The sequence below is a fragment of the Schistocerca serialis genome, chromosome 5 (assembly GCF_023864345.2).
Source record: "Schistocerca serialis cubense isolate TAMUIC-IGC-003099 chromosome 5, iqSchSeri2.2, whole genome shotgun sequence".
Taxonomy (NCBI): Eukaryota; Metazoa; Arthropoda; class Insecta; order Orthoptera; family Acrididae; genus Schistocerca; species Schistocerca serialis.
The window spans coordinates 384,994,615-385,013,778 of record NC_064642.1 but is presented as its reverse complement, the minus strand read 5'-3'; the positions used below and the strand labels follow the sequence as shown (position 1 = coordinate 385,013,778).

General features: G+C 40.6%; 1 protein-coding gene across 1 annotated transcript in view; it reads left to right on the top strand.

The window, feature by feature from the left end:
• LOC126481961 (E3 ubiquitin-protein ligase MYCBP2-like) overlaps window positions 1–19,164 on the top strand; it is a 147,436-nt gene that overhangs the window by 28,161 nt on the left and 100,111 nt on the right. The window contains exon 4 of the mRNA XM_050105924.1: window positions 13,512–13,714. Coding sequence (XP_049961881.1) covers window positions 13,512–13,714 — 203 coding nt within the window. The remainder of the gene's footprint in view (window positions 1–13,511; window positions 13,715–19,164) is intronic.

The following is a 19,164-nucleotide window of genomic DNA, read 5'->3' as shown; positions in this document are numbered from 1 at the left end:
TGAAAAGTGATAATTCTGTGGTGGAAATTTCTCACTGATTGAAAAAATTCTCGGTTTCTGTTGAATATTTATTTTGTTATAGTATTCTACAGAATGCTTTTATTAATTTTCGGATCAGTATGTTTGAAGGCATTGTTCACTTGATCTTGTTTGTCTGTTAATGCTGCTTGTCCCACAACATGTCTTTTGCGATAATGAAGATGTTTTGAGAACAGCCTTCTTCAGATGTTTTACAACTGGTGCTCTGTTTATGAGTTTATTATTTCTATATTATTGTGCAAAATATTCTGTTTCTTTGTAAAAACCTGTTTCATGTATTTTTTGTTAATTAATTTGTGTTTGGACAAATTCTTTTCTTTCACTACATTTTTACATTCTCATCAAGATGCTTCTGTCTTGGTATAAATATTTGTCTTTTAACAGTCATCTGCTGCTGGCATAAGAAATTTACTAAATTTCTCCCTCTTCACTCTCATTCTTTGTAGGTAAGTTAATGAGTGTTATTACTTATCTTTATTTTGTATAGAATCAGATACACAAGTGTGGTGTCATGGCATTTTCATATTGTCCAAAGTTTAAATCAGAGGCTCTTGGGGCGTTTGCACCAGCACATCGTGCAGTGCAGAATGCCGAAGATGATGTCAGTGAGAATCCACACTCCTCGACTTTGCGCCATTGTGCTGTCTCTCTCTATACCTATGCTTGTCCCACTAGCTCCAGTTGTCTCAACCATTTCCAAGACTTCATCTCTGTTTTCATCATCATTGCCAAATACTTATGTGCAGTGGGTGGAGGGCGTAGATCGGTGGGAAAAGATTACTGGTGCAAATGAGACTTAAATAATAGTAATGATAACAATAATAACAACTTGAATTGTGCTACTAAGATCTGGAACAAGGGATTGGCTGACAGATATTTTTAGAGCATTTTTTAAATTACAGTTAGAAATACTTGCATGTAAAAGACAAAACAGAAATAAACCCTTCATATACACATGAGGAACTGAACTTAGAAATATCATTGATTCACCGAGCTAATGCTATACTGGAATGTGGTATTCTGCTGCATATGGGAGCTAATGTGTGATTCATTGTCTCTACTATTCTTTATTACTGGATCTTCCATAAACGGCTTCCCAACTCTTGCTAAATGTAGACCAACTTTAAAACTAGCCCTAAGAGCCTGTTTGCAGCACTCTTCATCATTTTCACCCTAAATTAGTGAAAAAAGATTGTGTTAGCAATAATACAAACAAAAACAAAACCACATTTGAGAAGACTGTAAACAGACTTTAGTTCATTTCGTAGAACTTTTAACCAAAACAAACCTGTTAAAGCTCTGCTACAAACCTCATTTGTGGACACAGAATTCTCTTCTGCTAGAGTTTGCAACTTCCTTAATTCTTACTGTTAGGCATCCTCTATGATTTCATTGTACTTTTGTGAAGTTTCTTTCACTAGACGATTTTCTGATACAAGTAATTACTGTGTTGCAGGTTAGACATTTGACTTTATTGTCACAACCAACAAAACAATAAGAAAGCTCCTACTCTGGTTTGAGTGGACATTCAGAAATCTTTGCTTTTCCTGGAGCAGATTGTTCCAGTATTCTAGTAGCTGTATTGCGCTTATACATTTCAGTGTCGAGCAAGCCATCTATCAACGCACTCGACAGCTTTGTTGTGCAAGCTGAGTTGAGGCAAATTAAACTAAGGTGGACTGATGCGCCATGCAAATACACTCTGCATCTTGCTTTTCAAGCAAGTGATTTTTCCCCATGTGTGAGGCCCTGGTTTAAATGCATGAATTTTTCACCCTTTCAGTAAGACTGAAGTTTAAATATTCAATATGGTAAACAGCAGATGTGATTGTGCCTACAGATGCATGCATTTGGTTGCTTGCTTGATTGTGAGTGTGTGTGCTCCAGAATGAGTACAGTTCTCTGACTACAACAGGTGTCTATGTGCCACACATCAGTCAGTTGCAGATCATTGGCTGTCTATCTCAATTTTTGTCTATGGAATATCCATAGTTGTAAAATTACTGCTTATTGCTTACATATGATTACGAGAAGTCTGGTATCCCAACCTGGTGACTTTGAAAGCCCACTGGTTGGCATGAAACTTGATCTTGGCTGATATGTGGCACTGTTACAGCTGCAAGCACTAGTATTGCCTTACTGCAGCCCTGACCTCGCTGTATTGCAATGCGTTGGTGACAGCACTATAAAGTTCACTGCACCATGGCTCCACCTTAAGTTATGTATTCTATGTGTGCTCTTACAGTTCTCATTACACATTGTTGGTTTGCTCTCAGATTTCTCTAAGTCTTAGGTTTATGCACTGTGGATTACTTGTTTAGTCTTGGTATTCTTCTATGGTGTCACTGTTGTGTGTTTGCTATTGTTGTCTGTCTTTCTGTTCACCCTCAGTGACCAACTTTTGATGACTCTAGCCACTTGGTCCTACTTCAGTGGTTTCTTTACTCATTCCTGGCCCTCTGCTAAATCTCGTCACTGTATTGACCACAAAGGTTGTAAACCTCTTGGAACAGCAACAGCAAAAGTTGCTACTGCAGCAGCAGTTTTTGCAATAGTTCTGACAACAGTTTCAACAACAGCAACAGGAGCAAAATGAGTTGGTCTGTCAGGAAATTCAACTTCTGAAGTATCAACTGCAGGTATAGGGTACTTGCCCAATATAGGCTGTGGCTATTTCTCAAATGTAGAGGCACCCACACAACCGTCCAGACACGGTGCTTCATTTCTGCCAACTACACCTCATTCCTGTATCCTTATGGACAGCAATAAGAAGAAATTTAATCACCTCTGTGAGGCTGGGAGATTGAACTAGTTAAATCAAGTACTGTGCCATGCCTCTGGTAGTGGTCAAGAAATCCAGCTATGCTGTGATTTTAAATACACTGTCAATGCCCATGTACAGGTCAAAACCTACACTGTGCCATGTCCAGAAGACCTCATCACGAAGCTTGTTGAAGGAAATATTTTTTTCTAAGATTTACCATGGTGATGCATATTTGCAGATCCCACTGGACAAAGAATTGCAAAACATTGTGGTTCTCAATACTCCCTTCAGCATTTACAAATATGCTTGACTTTTGTGATCTCTTCCACTCTGGCACTTTTCCCAAAATATCTGGAGCTGTTAACCATACCCACATGCATCAGGACTGCCTGTGAAATCTTTGCACTCTGTTCACTGTATTATGAAATGTGGGGCTAAAGTACTGCTTAGACAAACGATAGTTTTTTCCAGGAGCAGGTGGAATACCTTGGGCACTTGCTCAGCAAAGAAGGGATTCAGCCAGTTGATAACAACATTCCAGCTATTGACTCTCTACCATGTCTCCAAAACTTACAGGAGTTGGAGGCTTTTTTTGGGAGAGGTAAATTATTATTCAAAGTTTCTCCCAGAAGTGGCCCACATCATGCATTGCAAAAAAAAGGCAATCAGTATAGGTGGAGAGCTGCCTGTCACCATGCTTTCACACAGTTGAAGCGTGTGCTGCACTCGGCACCCTGTCTTACAACATTTTCATGATCACATCCACTCCTTCTGGCCACAGATGCCACTCTTTGTGACATTGGGACAATGTTGGCACATAGAAACAATGATGCAACTGAGCAACCCATTGCCAACATGATCGAAAATCACTCAAAAGAACTACCCACAAATCAAAAAAGAAGCCTTAGAGATCGTTTTTGTCATTAAGAAATTCCATATTTACCTGTTCAGACTGAGTTTACTTTAATTACGGGTTACAAATCACTGTTAGCACCTCTCGAGCTTCACTTCAGTCTTGCAGAACAGACAACACAAGGGCTCCAGCATTGGGTGCTTTTCCTCAGCTACTACAATTATACCATTAAGTACAAGCCTATAGCACAACACACAAATGCAGAACTTGTGGCACTGGACCTGACCTTGGACCAGCAGCAAATCTCATTTTTCCACATAGAATGGAGATGCATCTTGAATGGCCTTACCTCTGCAGTTGCACGAATCGCAGCAGACATTTATCACGACTCAGTGTTATGGCACGTCACGCACTTTGTGCTCTATGGGCACCACATATACTTTTTAAAGAAAACCAATCTAGAGCTCTGGGCCTGGGCTCACCTACACCATCCATCTGTCAGTTATCAACAGTGCTCTCCTGATACATGCTGAGACTGATACTCAGAGTGTCATCATCCCTGGCACCCTGTGGCATCGGGTTTTAGAGCTATTCTTTATGGGCACTGGGGAATGTGACAGGTGACAATCCTATTGCTGCAACACACTTACTGGCCAGGTTTAAACACAGATATGGAGGCCACAGTGCACAGCTGTCCCACTTGCACCCAGCATTGGGCTGCACCACCTAAATCTTTCAGTCCTTGGCTCGCATTCAATTGCACATTGCAGGACCATTTCTGGGATCTACGTGGCTGAAAGTCAGGGACGCTTACTCCGATTACCCATATGTGATCAGCACAATGCTCATCACAATGGACGTTACAGTTAAGGTGCTCATCCAGATTCTAGCCATCGAAGGACTTCCCCAAACCATAGTATTGGGCAATGGGCCCAAATTCATGGTGACAGCTTTTGATTGTTTCTGCATCCCTATCTTTTTAATTCACTATTTCACCCATATACCAGTGGAAAGGCAAAATTTGCTGCAAATGTTTAAGCAGTAAAATAAAAATCCCTCGGTGTATGTGCCACGTCAATTTAGGATAAAACTCCAAGCTTTCGACCACTACCTCCATGGTCGTTGTCAGGGCTAAAACTGACTGTCGTAAACTAACGAGGCTCCCACTTTTATATGCAAAGGATGGCTTCTGATTGGCTGGAATACGTCATAGCAACAGCGATATGGCGCATAGTGAATTGGTGCCCTCTACTTCCATAGATGTAGTTTCTATCCTGCGTTGATTGCAGTGCCATCCCTTGAATCAGGAGGTAAAGTGCGGGAAGTTTTCCTCTGCAATTTTTCTTTATCCAGTGCACTATGTGCCATATCACTGTTACTATGACATATTCCAGCCAATCAGAAGCTGTCCTTTGCATATAAAAGTGGGAGCCTCGCTAGTTTACGACAATCAGTTTTAGCCCTGACAACGACCATGGAAGTAGTGGTTGAAAGCTTGGAGTTTTATCCTGAATTGACGCGGCATGTACACCAAGAGATTTTTATTCAAGGAATACGTCGCATGGACTGAGCAGTTTACTTCTGGTCTATTTTATTATTTATTAGGTTTTGGGATACCAGAATTGAATTGGTTGAGTGTAAATAATAAAAATCACTATACTGTGACCTTTTTTATTGTAACTACTAAAACCGTATTAAACACCATTCCTGTAAATCACTACCTTGTGCTCATTCCTCAGCAATCAGTTGATTAGTGTGTTTGATGATGGCAATGTGGTTTCTTGCTGAAATACTGTGCCCCATGGACAGAAAAATTCAGTTTCCCACTGTAGCGAAAGGTAATAAATATTTGTTACAGTTGGACTTTTAGATGATGATATATCACATTTAAACTGTGCATCAGTGTCTACTGTCAAACTGATACAGACTTTGTGAGATGTCGCAATTGGCTTTGCTTCAGTAATTGATTATCGGTTACTTCAATTATATCTCTGCACTCAAACAGTGTCTTCCATTTGCATATCTCCTTCTTGCTGACATTATCAGCTGATTAGAAATTGTATCCCCTTGTAAAATTACACCAGTCAAGGCGATAGAATGGTCAAGGCCATGGGCTCTCATTTGGAAGGATGATAGATCAAATCCCTACCCAGCCATTCAGATTTAGATATCTGCAGTTTCTCTAAATCACTTAACGCAAATGTTAGAATAGTTTCTTCAAAAATTGCACGTCCAGTTTCCTGCTCTATGCTTGCCTAAAAAGAGCTTGTACCCCATTTCTGAGAGACCTTGTTGTCAGTGGGATACTGAACTCTAACCTTCTTTCCACTCTTCTACTGTTACTTTGAATGTATCTCTCACATGCTCTTCAGCCATGTCTCCCAAGTTGAGTAGTTCCTGTTGAGCATACCATGGTTAATGTGCCACATTTGTTTATTTCTGCTTTCTAGCTAGCACTGTGAGACATGGAATTTACTATGAAATTACTGATGATATGTTTGTGTTGCATATCTTTCTCACAGCCTCTGTTACCTCGCTTTTGTCTCCATACTCTTCTTCTATTTTTCATTCTAATAGCATTTCTTTTGTATTTCTTCCCTTTTTACTCCTTTATTTTACCTTGAATGGTAACAAACTGGTATTAATTCTTGGAAATTCATGATTTTTGTGCCTTTTGTATTGCTGCTGTTAGTGTCCTCCTTGTGTCCTCGAGTGATGACAGAATACTGTAATTAAATGATTAATCACTGCTCAATAATATGGCTGCTGCAGGTGGTTCTCATTGCGTGTAATGAATTCATTAAGTCATATATCACTTTTTAAGTCACATTATGAAGGAAAGTCTTCAGAGATGTGGAACAACTCAAGTTATAAATTAACAGACAGAAGCAGCCACAGCACTTTCGTAAAGTATACTAACAACTAATTCTGACTAGTGCTGACCAACTCATTCTGATAGCTACTTTCAGAAAGCTGCTGTCCCTCCTGTTGCACTACTTTACTCAGCTGCTATTTTAATGCAATTCTTCATTTAAGTTCATTTATGTAACTTTACGAATATCACTGTTTCTGTCTATAAACTGGCAAACTGAAAACACATTCAATATAAACTCCAGAGTTAAGCAGATTTTACATAATTGAGTCCCAAAATTGTTATAAATTATAAGAGGAGAGGTTAATAAGCTTTTCTTTTACTTTATTTTTTAGTATCTAGACATTTTCACATTTCTGCCTGATGTCTACCAGCAACCTGACTTTGCAACCTGATATTTACATCAGAGTACAGGGTGAGCATTAATAAAACCAACAAACTGCAGTGACATATTCCTGACTGAAAATGGAGGAAAAAAGGTACTATGAATATGTGTCTGGAAATTAATCATTGCCATGGTAGATGACACTGTTGCTTACCATGTGCTGTGTCTGTAGACCACAGATGACAATTGTGCAGATTGATGCTACAAGTTCTCGTAAAGGGTGCTTCTTTGGTATAGAGAACTGATAACAGAAATCCCATAATTCTGATGGTCTGGTGCAAAAACCACCAACAAAATCCTTCCCTTAGAGGGAAATCCACTGCTGATAATCCTTGCACTTTTTGCGGGTGATAGGGATAGGAGCAGTTGTTATACAGGATACACATAATTATGCTCTGGCATACACCACATTGGCAGGACACTCGCCTGTAGCTTGTACTAGGGTTCTGACATGCCTTCACTCATGATGCGCGCAATTTCTGAGAGCGTGCATCCATGCAGTTCACAGTCCTACTCATAGAGGTTCCCTGGGTCAGCCTCCCGGTGCACTCTGGTGAGCCATGAAAGAAAAAAGCATTATTTAAGTGATAACAAGTGAGTGGTTGGTCTGTTCTTTACTCTGTATTATTGTTGTCCAGTCAATGTGTTCAGTGCTATACACAACCTGTATCTTACATGTTGCTCTATAAAGTTGTTCTTTTTATAACAGGTTTGTCTCAATATCCTGTACAAGTTGGTCCTCCAAATTTGGTGCACTCACAGTCCGCTGCCTCCCTGCACATTTGTCTGTCTAAAAGGACCCATGATCGCACGAATGCTCAAAAAGGGTGTCAAATGTTGTGTTATGTGGTTGATGTCTATGAGGGTACTTGTTTTAGTGTACCCATGATGCCTCTCGACCTTTTGCATCTGTTTTGCCATAGAAAACACCATCTCACCTTGTTCCCGATATGAATACTGGACCACTCTGCTGCTTACAGTATGCTGCATCAGTCACACAGCCTGCAACACACAAGGAACACATGGCACACGGTCAGAGGAACTTTCATTCATCGGTGCCATCTAGTGTGGCAACAATGTGTTTCTGGATGCATTTTCATAGGATGTTCTTTCCTCCATTTCTAGTCAGGAATACGTCCTGCAGTTTGTCGGTTTGCTTAATGTTCACCCTATATAAATCCCCATTCTGAACCCTACATGTGGACACACAGTCTATATGTAAATTACTTTTACTTTTAGTATTTTGGTTGTAAATTTCTTGAGTCATACTAAATTCGCCCTGACTGTTCACAGAAATAACATTAGAGGGTAAGTGTATGGACATGTAATATAGAAATGATTAGGTTCCTGTTTTCGGGCATTGCTTGTGTTCTGATGAGCTAGTCTTAAACTAGTTGATCCCTTATTTTTTGATCATATTTATTGTTTGTTTATCTTTCTCTGTCATATAAATTCATGTTTTGATTTCAATACAGTGTGCTAATGTCTTTCATTGTTGCGTGATCCCTCAAATGAGGCACCACATTTAGTAGAGCCAATCTCATTTGCACTTCCTGATTTTTCATCCATGTAGTTGTAGAAATGCTCATTCAAATTCCTTTCAATTTAAGTAACCTTCAGAAGTGTAGCTTATCATGCATCGGCTTCTTCTTCCAATTATTGTACTATTAAATTAGTTCAATAACAGTCATGATAGGTTGCTACTCACCACATACAAGAGATGTTGAGTTGCAATCAGGCACAATGAAAAATAAGGCTAAGGTATATTCAGCTGTCTGACAAATTCCTTCATCAGACATAGAAAATTTGCGCACATTCACACAAACACAAATCGCACACATATGGCTGCTGTCCTTTCTGGGTACTAAGGTATGACTGCGACTGCATCTGAGATAATCAGAAATTTTTGCTGGGGTGGGTAGCATGGGTACTGAAGAGATGTGGAGGGGTAGAGGTAGGTGGGTTGGTGTGAGGGGTGTTCATGCTGCGTGTGAGAAAGTGCAGGGACATAGTGGTTACAGAATAGGGCTGCTAGATGTGGCACTGTGAGGCTGTGCTCGGGTAGGGTGGGGTTGGGGGTGTGGAGGGAAGGGGAGGGGGATGGAGGGGAGGAGAGAAGTAGGGAAGAGAAAAGGACCATGCAGATTTGTTGATGAGATAGAGCAGGGAAATAGATAGGCATGTGGTAGACAGACTATCAGAGCTTGAGGCCATGGCAGTTATGGAAACAAAGGATGTGTTGCAGGGACGGTTGATGGGAAGAATGCAGACGGCACAGGATGTGAAGCAGTCGTTAAAGTTGCGTTGGGTGAAGTGTTTGACAGCTGGATGGCCCAGCTATCTACTGACATCAGCATCATTCCCCAAATCCCTGTTTTGCAGAAAGAACTGCAATCCACCACCTAAAGACTGATCATAACCTTATAATCCTTCCTCCTGACAAAGGCTGCACCATTGTGGTTATGAACTGCAGGTGGAGGTATTCTGTCTGTTGTCAGATATGTCCAACCACAAGCCCTGCCACAGTGACATTCCAGGAATCCTGCAGGATCTCCAGCCCGTCCTCAAATTCCTACACCCATCTCTGGACCCCCCCCTCTCTCTCCCTCTCCCCCTCCCCCTCTCCCTCCACTCCCCCCTCTCTCTCCCTCCCCTCTCCCCTCTCTCTCCCTCCCCCCTCTCCCCCCATCTCTCTCCATCTCTCTCCCCCTTCCCTTCTCCCTGTCCCCTCAGCCCTACCATTCCATGCTATCCTACCAGAGATGCCTTTGTGGACTAATACCTTCAGCTTACTATCCCTAACCTACCTGCCTATACAAAAGATACCAACATTTTCTTGTACTAACTCTCCACAATTCCTGTTCCTTTACCACTGTGAAATCTGCTTGCCTGTGTCAGTTCCACTTATGACTACAGTGACATTCCTAGTGCACATGACCTTGCTGCTGTGGAACACTATCTTTCTCAGTGCCCAATTGGCTCTTAACATACAACCTCCTTCCTGACCATCACGACCAATTATATCCTCAACCACAGTTACTTTTCTTTTGAAGGCATCATCTACAAACAACACAGCAGTGGGCACCCACATTGGTGTTAACCTCTTCATGGCCCATGTAGAGGAAACCTTCCTAACTGTCTAGAATCTCAAACTAGTCACCTGGTTGAGATTCATTGATGAAATCTTCATGATATGGATCGAGGGTGAGGACACCCTACCCACATTCCTCCAGAACATCAACACCTTGCCAATTCGGTTTACCTGGTCCTACTAAACCCAACAAGCTCCCTTCCTTGATGTTGACCTCTGCTTCAAACATGAATACATCACCACCTCATCCATATCAAACCCACCATCCACCAACAATACCTCCACTTCGACAGCTGCCACCCGTTCCATACCAAGACGTCCCTTCCATACAACCCAGCCACCCATGGCCGACACATCTGTAGTGACGAGCAGTCTCTCTTTAAATATACCAAAATCTCACTGTAATTACCCTCTGATCTTGAACAGAAACAGATATCCCATGCCTTATCTCTCTAGTCACCCTCTACCTCTCAAAGCCCTTCCATATGGCTACAGAGGAGCATTCCTCTCATGACTCAGTACAACACAGGACTGGAGCAACTTAATCACATTCTCCACTGAGGTTTTGACTACCTCTTGTCATACCTTGAAATGAGGAATGTCCTACCCACTGTCCTCGTCACCCCACCCACAGTGGTATTATGCTGCTCACCCAACCTACACAATATCCTCGCCCATCCTTACTCAACCCCTGCTCCTAACCCCTTGCCTAATGGCTCATATCCCTGTAATAGACCTGGGTGCAAGACTTGTCCCATACATTCTCCCATCACCATCTACTCCAGTCTAGTCACAAACATCACTTGTCCCATTGTTGTGACGAATACAGGGATTAGCAACCACAAGGCAGTTGCTGCTAGGCTGAATACCGTAACACCTACAACCATAAAAAAGAAACGCAAAGTATATCTATTTAAAAAATCTGATAAAAATGCTCTTAATGCCTTTTTAAGATACAGTCTTCACTTCTTCCAATCTTATCATGTAAGTGTAGAAAAGTTGTGGAATGTTTTCAAAGAGATAGTATCAACAGCAATTGAAAGACATCTACCACATAAATTAATAAGTGATGATTCTGATCCCCCATGGTACACAAAACGAGTCAGATCGTTGTTGCAGAAGCAACGAAAAAAGCATGCCAAATTTAAAAGAACACAAAATCCCCAAGATTGGCAAAGTTTTACAGAAGTTCGAAATATAGTGTGTAATTCAATGCAAGATGCTTTTAATAATTTCTACAATGAAATTCTGTCCTAAAATCTGGTAGAAAACCCAAAGAGATTCTTGTCGTACATAAAGCACACCAGTGGCAAAACACAATCAATACCTTCACTGCATGATAATAACAGTGAAGTCACTGACGACAGTGCCACTAAAGCAGAGTTATTAAACACAGTTTTCCGAAACTCCTTCACCAAAGAAGACGAAGTAAATATTCCTGAATTCCAATCAAGAACAACTGCCAAGATGAGAAACATAGAAGTAGATATCCTCGGTGTAACAAAGCAGCTTAAGTCACTTAATAAAGGCAAGGCCTCCAGTCCAGATTTTATACCAGTCAGGTTCCTCTCAGAGTATGCTGATAAAATAGCTCCATATTTAGCAATTATATACAACCACTCGCTCACAGAAAGATAAAGACTGGAAAACTGCTCAAGTCACGCCAATACCCAAAAAGGGAAGTAGGAGTAATCCGCTGAATTACAGGCCTATATCACTAATGTCGATTTGCAGTAGGGTTTTAGAACGTATACTGTATTCTAACATTATGAAGTATTCTAACATTATGAAGCACCTCGAAGGAAACGATTTATTGACGTATAGACAGCACGGATTCAGAAAATGAAACTTCAATCACCAGTTTTCTCCTCTGATTGTGAAAACATGCTGTTGGCACCCATCTATATAGGGAGAAATGATCATCATGATAAAATAAGAGAAATCAGGTCTCTCACAGAAAAATTTAAGTGCTCGTTTTTCCCACGTGCCGTTCGAGAGTGGAACGGTAGAGAGACAGCATGAAGGTGGTTCATTGAACCCTCTGCCAGGCACTTTATTGTGAATAGCAGAGTAATCATGTAGATGTAGATGTAGATAAGCAGAGATATCTGTGAAACCTCGTGTGGTCTACAAGCCAAGCAGCAACTACTGTGGTATGCTAAGCAAGAAAGTGTCTGTCTATATGAATGGCCACTTAGAAACTGTGGCCAAGAAACAGCTGGACTACCCAGTTGCTGAGCATGCTGCGCAACACAACATTCTTCATTTCAATGACTGTTTCACAGCCTGTGCCATCCGAATCCTTTCTACCAACACCAACTTTTCTGAACTGGGCAGGTGGGAACATCCTTTGTTCCTGTAAACCCCCTGGGCTCAACTTAGCTAGTCACTGCCTTACACCCACCTATCCTCTTCTTTGTTCCCATGTTGGCACTAAACAGCTTTGTATTCTGCCAGTGTACCTGCAGTTTTTCTACTTCTCTCCTTTTATGCACCCCACCCCACCATCGCTTAACCACCCGACTCCACCTTGCTGCCCTACCCTCTCTCCACCTCATCCCTATATGCTCCTACATGTAGCGCTTTACCGTCCCCCACCTCAATCCTGTTATTCCCCTCTCAGCCTCCTCCTTACCTCTCTCACCCAGATTACTTCTCCCAACATCTGCAGTTACTCAGAGTCTGGCCTTGGCAGCCAGAGAAAGTGGTCATTTGTGTGAGATTTGAATTTGTGTGTGTGTGTGTGTGTGTGTGTGTGTGTGTGTGTGTGTGTTCTCTAATTTAGAAGAATGCTTTTTGGCCGAAAGCTTATTTGTTTATAAGTCTTTTTGTTGTGCCTGTTTGCCACTCAACACCTCAACTATATGGTTAGTAGCAGTCTATCCTTTTCATAATATTGTGTGCAGATTTTCTATGCCTGATGAAGGAATTTATCCGATACTTGAATATATCGAGCATTCTTTTTCATTATGTCTATCTGTGACTCAGTTCTTTCTCTGTGTGGTGAGGTGGTGAGTAGCAATCTATCGTTTCATACCATAGTTATTTCATCCTGGCTTGTTCATTGTTTGTTGAATCAGTTTCAATTTGTTAAATGCTTACATTTGTTTTACCACAAGTTAGAGCTTTTTACTTTACCACTGGATAATATCATGAATTTGGGTTTGCACTCATTAAACTTTGAACTCACTAAGTCTTGTACTCACCAGTGTTCATTTACAGAGTTTTCATTGTGTAGCCAGGACATTGACTTTGAATTTCCACACATATTAATTACAGAACTGTTTTATTGTTCAGTTTGAGTAGCAGTGACTTGATGTATGTTGGAAAGACAGTTTTCATGTAGGAACTTACCACAAAAAAGAGACAGTTTTCATTTAAAAAATTTGGGGTAGTGTTTTATGTCTGAGAAGACATTAGAAAAGAGTGTCATTATACTATTATTGTTGTAAAAATAAGAGAAATATATGCATAAGTTGCAGTCTGACTTTACTGGATGTATTGCAGAACCACTGTTTGATCTGTTACTGGATCTGGCTACTTCGCATGGGCCAGAAACAGCAGCTGTTGATGATGGGAGTCACTTGACAGCAGTGGCCTGTTCATGCCTTCTAGCCCTTGTTGTTGTTCGTGGTGACACAGGACGTCTTCTCAATGCAACTGCTGCTCTTCTAATGTCACCACGTGCATTAGCACTGCAGAATATTCATGTGAGTTTGTTCTGCTTTTGTCTTTCTCGATACAGAGGTTTAATTGTATATAATTAGAGATAGGAAAAAATTATTTTGTTTTATGGCTGATTTCAGTGTAATTTTTTTACCCATTTGGTAGTAACTTTTTGCCAAGTTTGGTGTAATTTTTTTGCAATTTTGTTGTTTGTTGAATCAGGTTTGGTGTTAGTTTTTGCCAAATTTGGTGTTATTTTCTCTGAATTTTGAGATTTGTTTTTGATGACTTACATGTGAATTACTGTATGTTCTTTCTTTTTGCCTTATTTACAGTGTTGTGTTGAAAATTAAATATATCTATCAGTTACATTATACTTATGGACATTAGTATCACATTATTGAAAAAAAGAAATGTATATTAAGCATATTAAATCTAATCAATTAAAAGAAGAATAACTGTGTAACTGTTGATATAAAAGTTTTTAAAAATAAACTTCAAAGTTATCTTCTGAGTCATTATACTGCCAATCTGTCAAAACTTCATTATATTGTGGGGGGAAAACAATCACCTGCAGTCTAAAGGTCTTTCACTTATCTTGACCACACTAAGCAACATTTTGACCAGAAGCAAAACAAAAAATGTATCTAAAAAAGTTGTTTACTACCATTCATTAGGAAGATATGAACAGCAATACAGGCAGTTCAGTCATCTTCAGTTGACGGTTTGTATGAACATACCAATAAAGAGCTGGTAGAAATGCTACTCATTTGGAGTCGTTGAGGTAAATGAAATGCAAATCGAGTGTCCATTTTCCTTGGGTTTTCATTTGTTTACTGTGAAGTCCAGCAAGTGTACGAGTTACATTACCCTGGATACGTGCACAGTGTGCCAGTGGAGGAGAGTAAAAATCCGTTTTGTATTACATTTTTAGTATCATCATGTTTACATGAATGGTACACTGAGATACGTTTTTGAAAAGGTCATGAGGAAAGAAAGTGGATTACCAAATAAAAAAATATAGTGTCTATTTAAAAAAAAGGTGTACTGCTCTTTATATCTTTGTGATGAAAAAAGTTATGAGAAAAGCACTCACGCTGGTTAATGTGCCCTTGGTAGCTAAATAACATGTGTTTGATGCATTTTTGTTTTGCTTCTGAACAAAAAATTATTTGGAGTGACTAAGACAAATGGGGCTGGGGACAATCTGTATATTTGAATGCAGAAGACAAATTGGCTTCAGTACAAAACAGACATTTGTCAATGTCCTCATTTCCTGCTGGTGTGGATAAGTGCTCTTCCACTAAATTATGAAGGGATTTATATCCCTTTGGAAATATCTACATGGCTGAGATGTGCCATTCCAGGTATACATAACAGATTCTCTGCCATGTCAGCATAAATAGTGTTCAGAGTTGTTAGCCTAGTTTGAAGGTGCAACCTGGTGCATTTTAATGTTTCCTTTACTTCAGCCTGCCTGAAGTACTGTCCCTTCATATTTCTCAAAAACTTGGTGGTTTCATCTCAGTTCATTTCCCCACAATAGTGAAGTGGTTTAACAAGGAAACAAGGTAAGTTTTATCTGGTGACATCACATTTTCCATTTTTTAAAATAAATAATACCACAAATGAAAATTTGTTGCTGAGATCTGTAATGTGATGCATCAGTTAAATTGCTTATTTTCATAGCAGATGATTACTGCACTGTAGCTTCACAAGCTCATAAATCAACATGACACCTGCTCCATTTGCTTCTATCAGCCAATCACAACACAGGACATGTGACTTCTTGCAAATATGTTTCTGATGGTAAACAAACCATTGAGAATGTTCATTTCAATATTATTTTTACTATTCTGTGTATGAAGAAAGGAAAAAAGAAAAACTTTCATTTCTTTGTAAATTTTTTGTAATTTATGCCTCAAACTACACCTACTTTGGTAATAGAAGACGTATCAATACTTTCGTATGTAAAAAAAGTGAAAATTCAGTTATCTTGCACCATTGTGTTATAACACAGGTTAATGTGTCTTTGCAACTTCATTAACAATTAGAAAGACAAGACAGTGCATTGTTTCCATTTAAGTAAAGTTTAGTCTCACTACATAGTTGTAGTAGAACTTGGAATAATTTGTAAGGAGCCACAGCGTCACATTGTGTCAAGCTACTGCTGGGCAGTAAGCATAGTACGGCATCATATGGGTTATAGCAACATGTACATAAAAGCATAGCATGATGAGCTAGCTGTACTCACCTGCAGTAATAGCTGGAGTAGTCAGGATGATGTCACCCCACCAGTACAAGAGTCTTGCTGTGAGTTACATGACCAGGTGCACAGTTTTAGTGTAACGGGTGTGCACTGGAGCCATGCAAATAGTAGCAGATTTTGAGGCAGGGGCATTTGGACTACAGCAGCATCGCCATGACGCCACACCAGATGACAAAATGGCTGGGCATTGCTAGCTGCAGCTGTGGGTTAGAAACTGGGTCAGATAGGCCACCTCCTGCACTGAGTCTCCTTAGGGGACGTAGTGTCACAATGCCACTGACCTGCCATCTGTTCCTACCTCTGTCCGACTCCTGCCAGGGGCGGTGGGTCATGGTGTCTTCTTTCACCTTCGTGGTGGATGTCGATGGTCCAGAGCTGCTGAAGTGTGTAAGTACACCACTGCAGAACACCATCGCAGCACAACGGAGTGCCACTGATGTCAAGGCTATGGCCCACTGTCAGGGCATCAGCCACTGCTTTACCTGATGTTAGCATCACAGGCTGCTGATATCGTCCTTTTTTGACGGGGCAGAAGCCACCACTTGTGACCCTTTGCTGGCCTGGATTGCTGGAGAGGGGTGTATCTGGCTGAAGTTGCTAATGATATGGTGTGTATCTGAAGCTAATATAGTATTGTTATATAAGCTAATATAGTATTGTTTCACTCATGTATCTACTGGGCCACACCAGCCCACAATCACCACTCAGCCTACTGAGTACCATCAGTAACCATCAGTGGTGTCAGAGATGATGATGTTGCCATAGTGACAGTGGAGGGTGCACCACCCACTGCAATGCATCGTTTTGCACCATAGCCTATGACCATCGTTGTGGGGCGAATGTAACGGTATTTTTTTGTGTGGTGGTGATCATGTGGTGAAGAGTTAAGGTTCGTGATAATTGTAGAGCTACTTTCATGAGACTGGAGTAACCAGTGGATATCTCTCAGTTTAAAGGTGATTCTAGGAATGAATGGCTAGAGCCTGTGCGATGCACGCAATGTAATTTGCTGAATCTGTGGCAGCTGTTTATTTCGCATGTCATTGTTTTGGTCATATTGGAAAGCAATGTAGAGAACACAGGTGGCACATGAGTAGACAGGGGAAGTGAGCAGGGTAGTGTTACTAGCTGACAAGTGTGCTGTACCTATTATTTTTGAGTTGCCATTTCTGAGTTGTAAATATGCATAAGGGCAATGCAATTTCACAAGGTGTCACTGGAGAGGAGGTTATGCAGTCATTAATCAAAGAGGTAGTGCAGTTGAAGCCAGAGAATACATTTGTGTATAGTAAATTGACAGAGAAGGGTGAAGAATTAAGACTATTGAACTCACAGAGTCTAGTGCTAGGTCCAGTTGTTGTGAACCTTGTTTTTTCCTTTGCTGGTAGGTTGTCTGAGAATGCGTTATCATTTGTAGAAGGCCTCATATCATCAATTGACATTGGGGTAGGTTGGACAAGCAGTTGTTACAGATAATGAGATCGCACTTATAAGGGGAAGCAAAGTTATTTGTACATTGTAGAGAGGCACTGAACAAAGCAGGAACTTTTCAGCAACTCAAGCAGGAATTGGTACAGAGATACAGGAAGCAAAATAACACATGGCTTTTATGTGAATAACTTAGTGGTATTTCTAAGAGGCCTAAAGAAACCATCAGGAGTTTGTGGATGGAATTAGAAAGCTTAATGTGCATACATATGAGTTAACACATAGTAAGGAGGTAAATAAGGTGTTACTATAGGAAGCCAAGCAAATGGCACTTGAATGCTTTTCTGAGGGTTTTGGCACAAGAGGAGCTTTGCACTGGTGCACCTATGGATCTTCATGCAGCAGTTAGGTTAGGATTGGAATTTGAGGAGTTGATGGTGCAACGGGTAAGAAATCATCTAAGTGTATTCACAGCAAATATAATATGTTTTAATTGTGGATATATGGGGCATATGCATGTGCTGTGTGACCAGCCACATGGTATTAGGGGAGGTATGAACAATCAGCAGCTTGACGACACTAGCTGTAGGGATGCTGTAAAACCAGGAATAATAGTAGGGGTGGGTGGTAGGGGGCGGTGATAAGCACCCATTAAACTTAAGGAGGAAGCCCAGACTGTCTGAAAGCTGTTCCCAGTAAAAGTAAATGCAGTAAAAATAAATGCAGAGGTGTAAAGAGGAGTAGCGGGTGTAATAGGTGGTAAAGAGTATAAGTTTTTGTTGGGTACAAGGGCACATATGTGAGAGAGTTAGTGGTAAGAGGCAGTGAAACCCACCACATTTTTGTGGTATAGTGGATAGTGATATACAACTGCTATGGTTGATAATTATGAATTTTTAGTTGGAGGCAACAAAGTTTAGTCAGGGTGTGGAAGTGATGTCTTGTGTAAGTGAGGGCCACAGTGTGATCCTAGGATTACACTCTCTGTATCAGCATCATGCATAACTTAGTGGGAAAACATTCAATAGGGGAACCTGTCATCAGTGTTGATCTGTTCCAAGGAGCATCTGTTGTACAAGGTAATCCAGTTAAACTGTGAACAATGACATTAAGGCTTAATTCATATGATTGTGTTTTGAGTAGGAAGTCACCGTGGTTGAATCTGGAGCCTGATTTACCTGTGGCTATATTGTGTGTAATGGAACTGCTGGAAGATATTAATATATTCGTGTGTTGTTTAGTACAGCAAATTATGGTATGTGTGCAGCAGAAGGATGGAGGTAAAGTAGTACCCATCATTATAGATAATTTTGGCACTGTGGAGTTAAGTTGTCAAAGGTAACATTGCTGGTGATTGTTAAAATTTCTGGAAGAGGACAATTGATGCACAGAAGGTGTAGGCTATCAGAGGGCACAGGATGCTGCCGAGGCTGCAGTTCATGAAAAGGTGAAGTGTTTGAAGGGAACAGAGACGGCAGAGAAGGAAGGGCTGCTGTTAGAATTTCAGGACTTTTTTTTTCTACAAGAATCGTTGCCTCCAACACCAGTGACTCATCACAGGATTCTGACAGGGAATGATGTGCCAGTGGAATTGGCTCCAGATGATAGAGTGAAGATTGCATTTTCAGCACCTTGGGGACATTTCCGGTATAGAAGAATGGTGTTTAGTGTGAAGTCTATTACACCAGTGACTTTCCAGTGTTTTTTGGGTGGGGCGCTGAAAGGATTGAAGTCTTGTAAATGTCTAGTTTATATAGATGATGTAATTGTTTCCTCAAGGGATGTGAAGGAACAGAG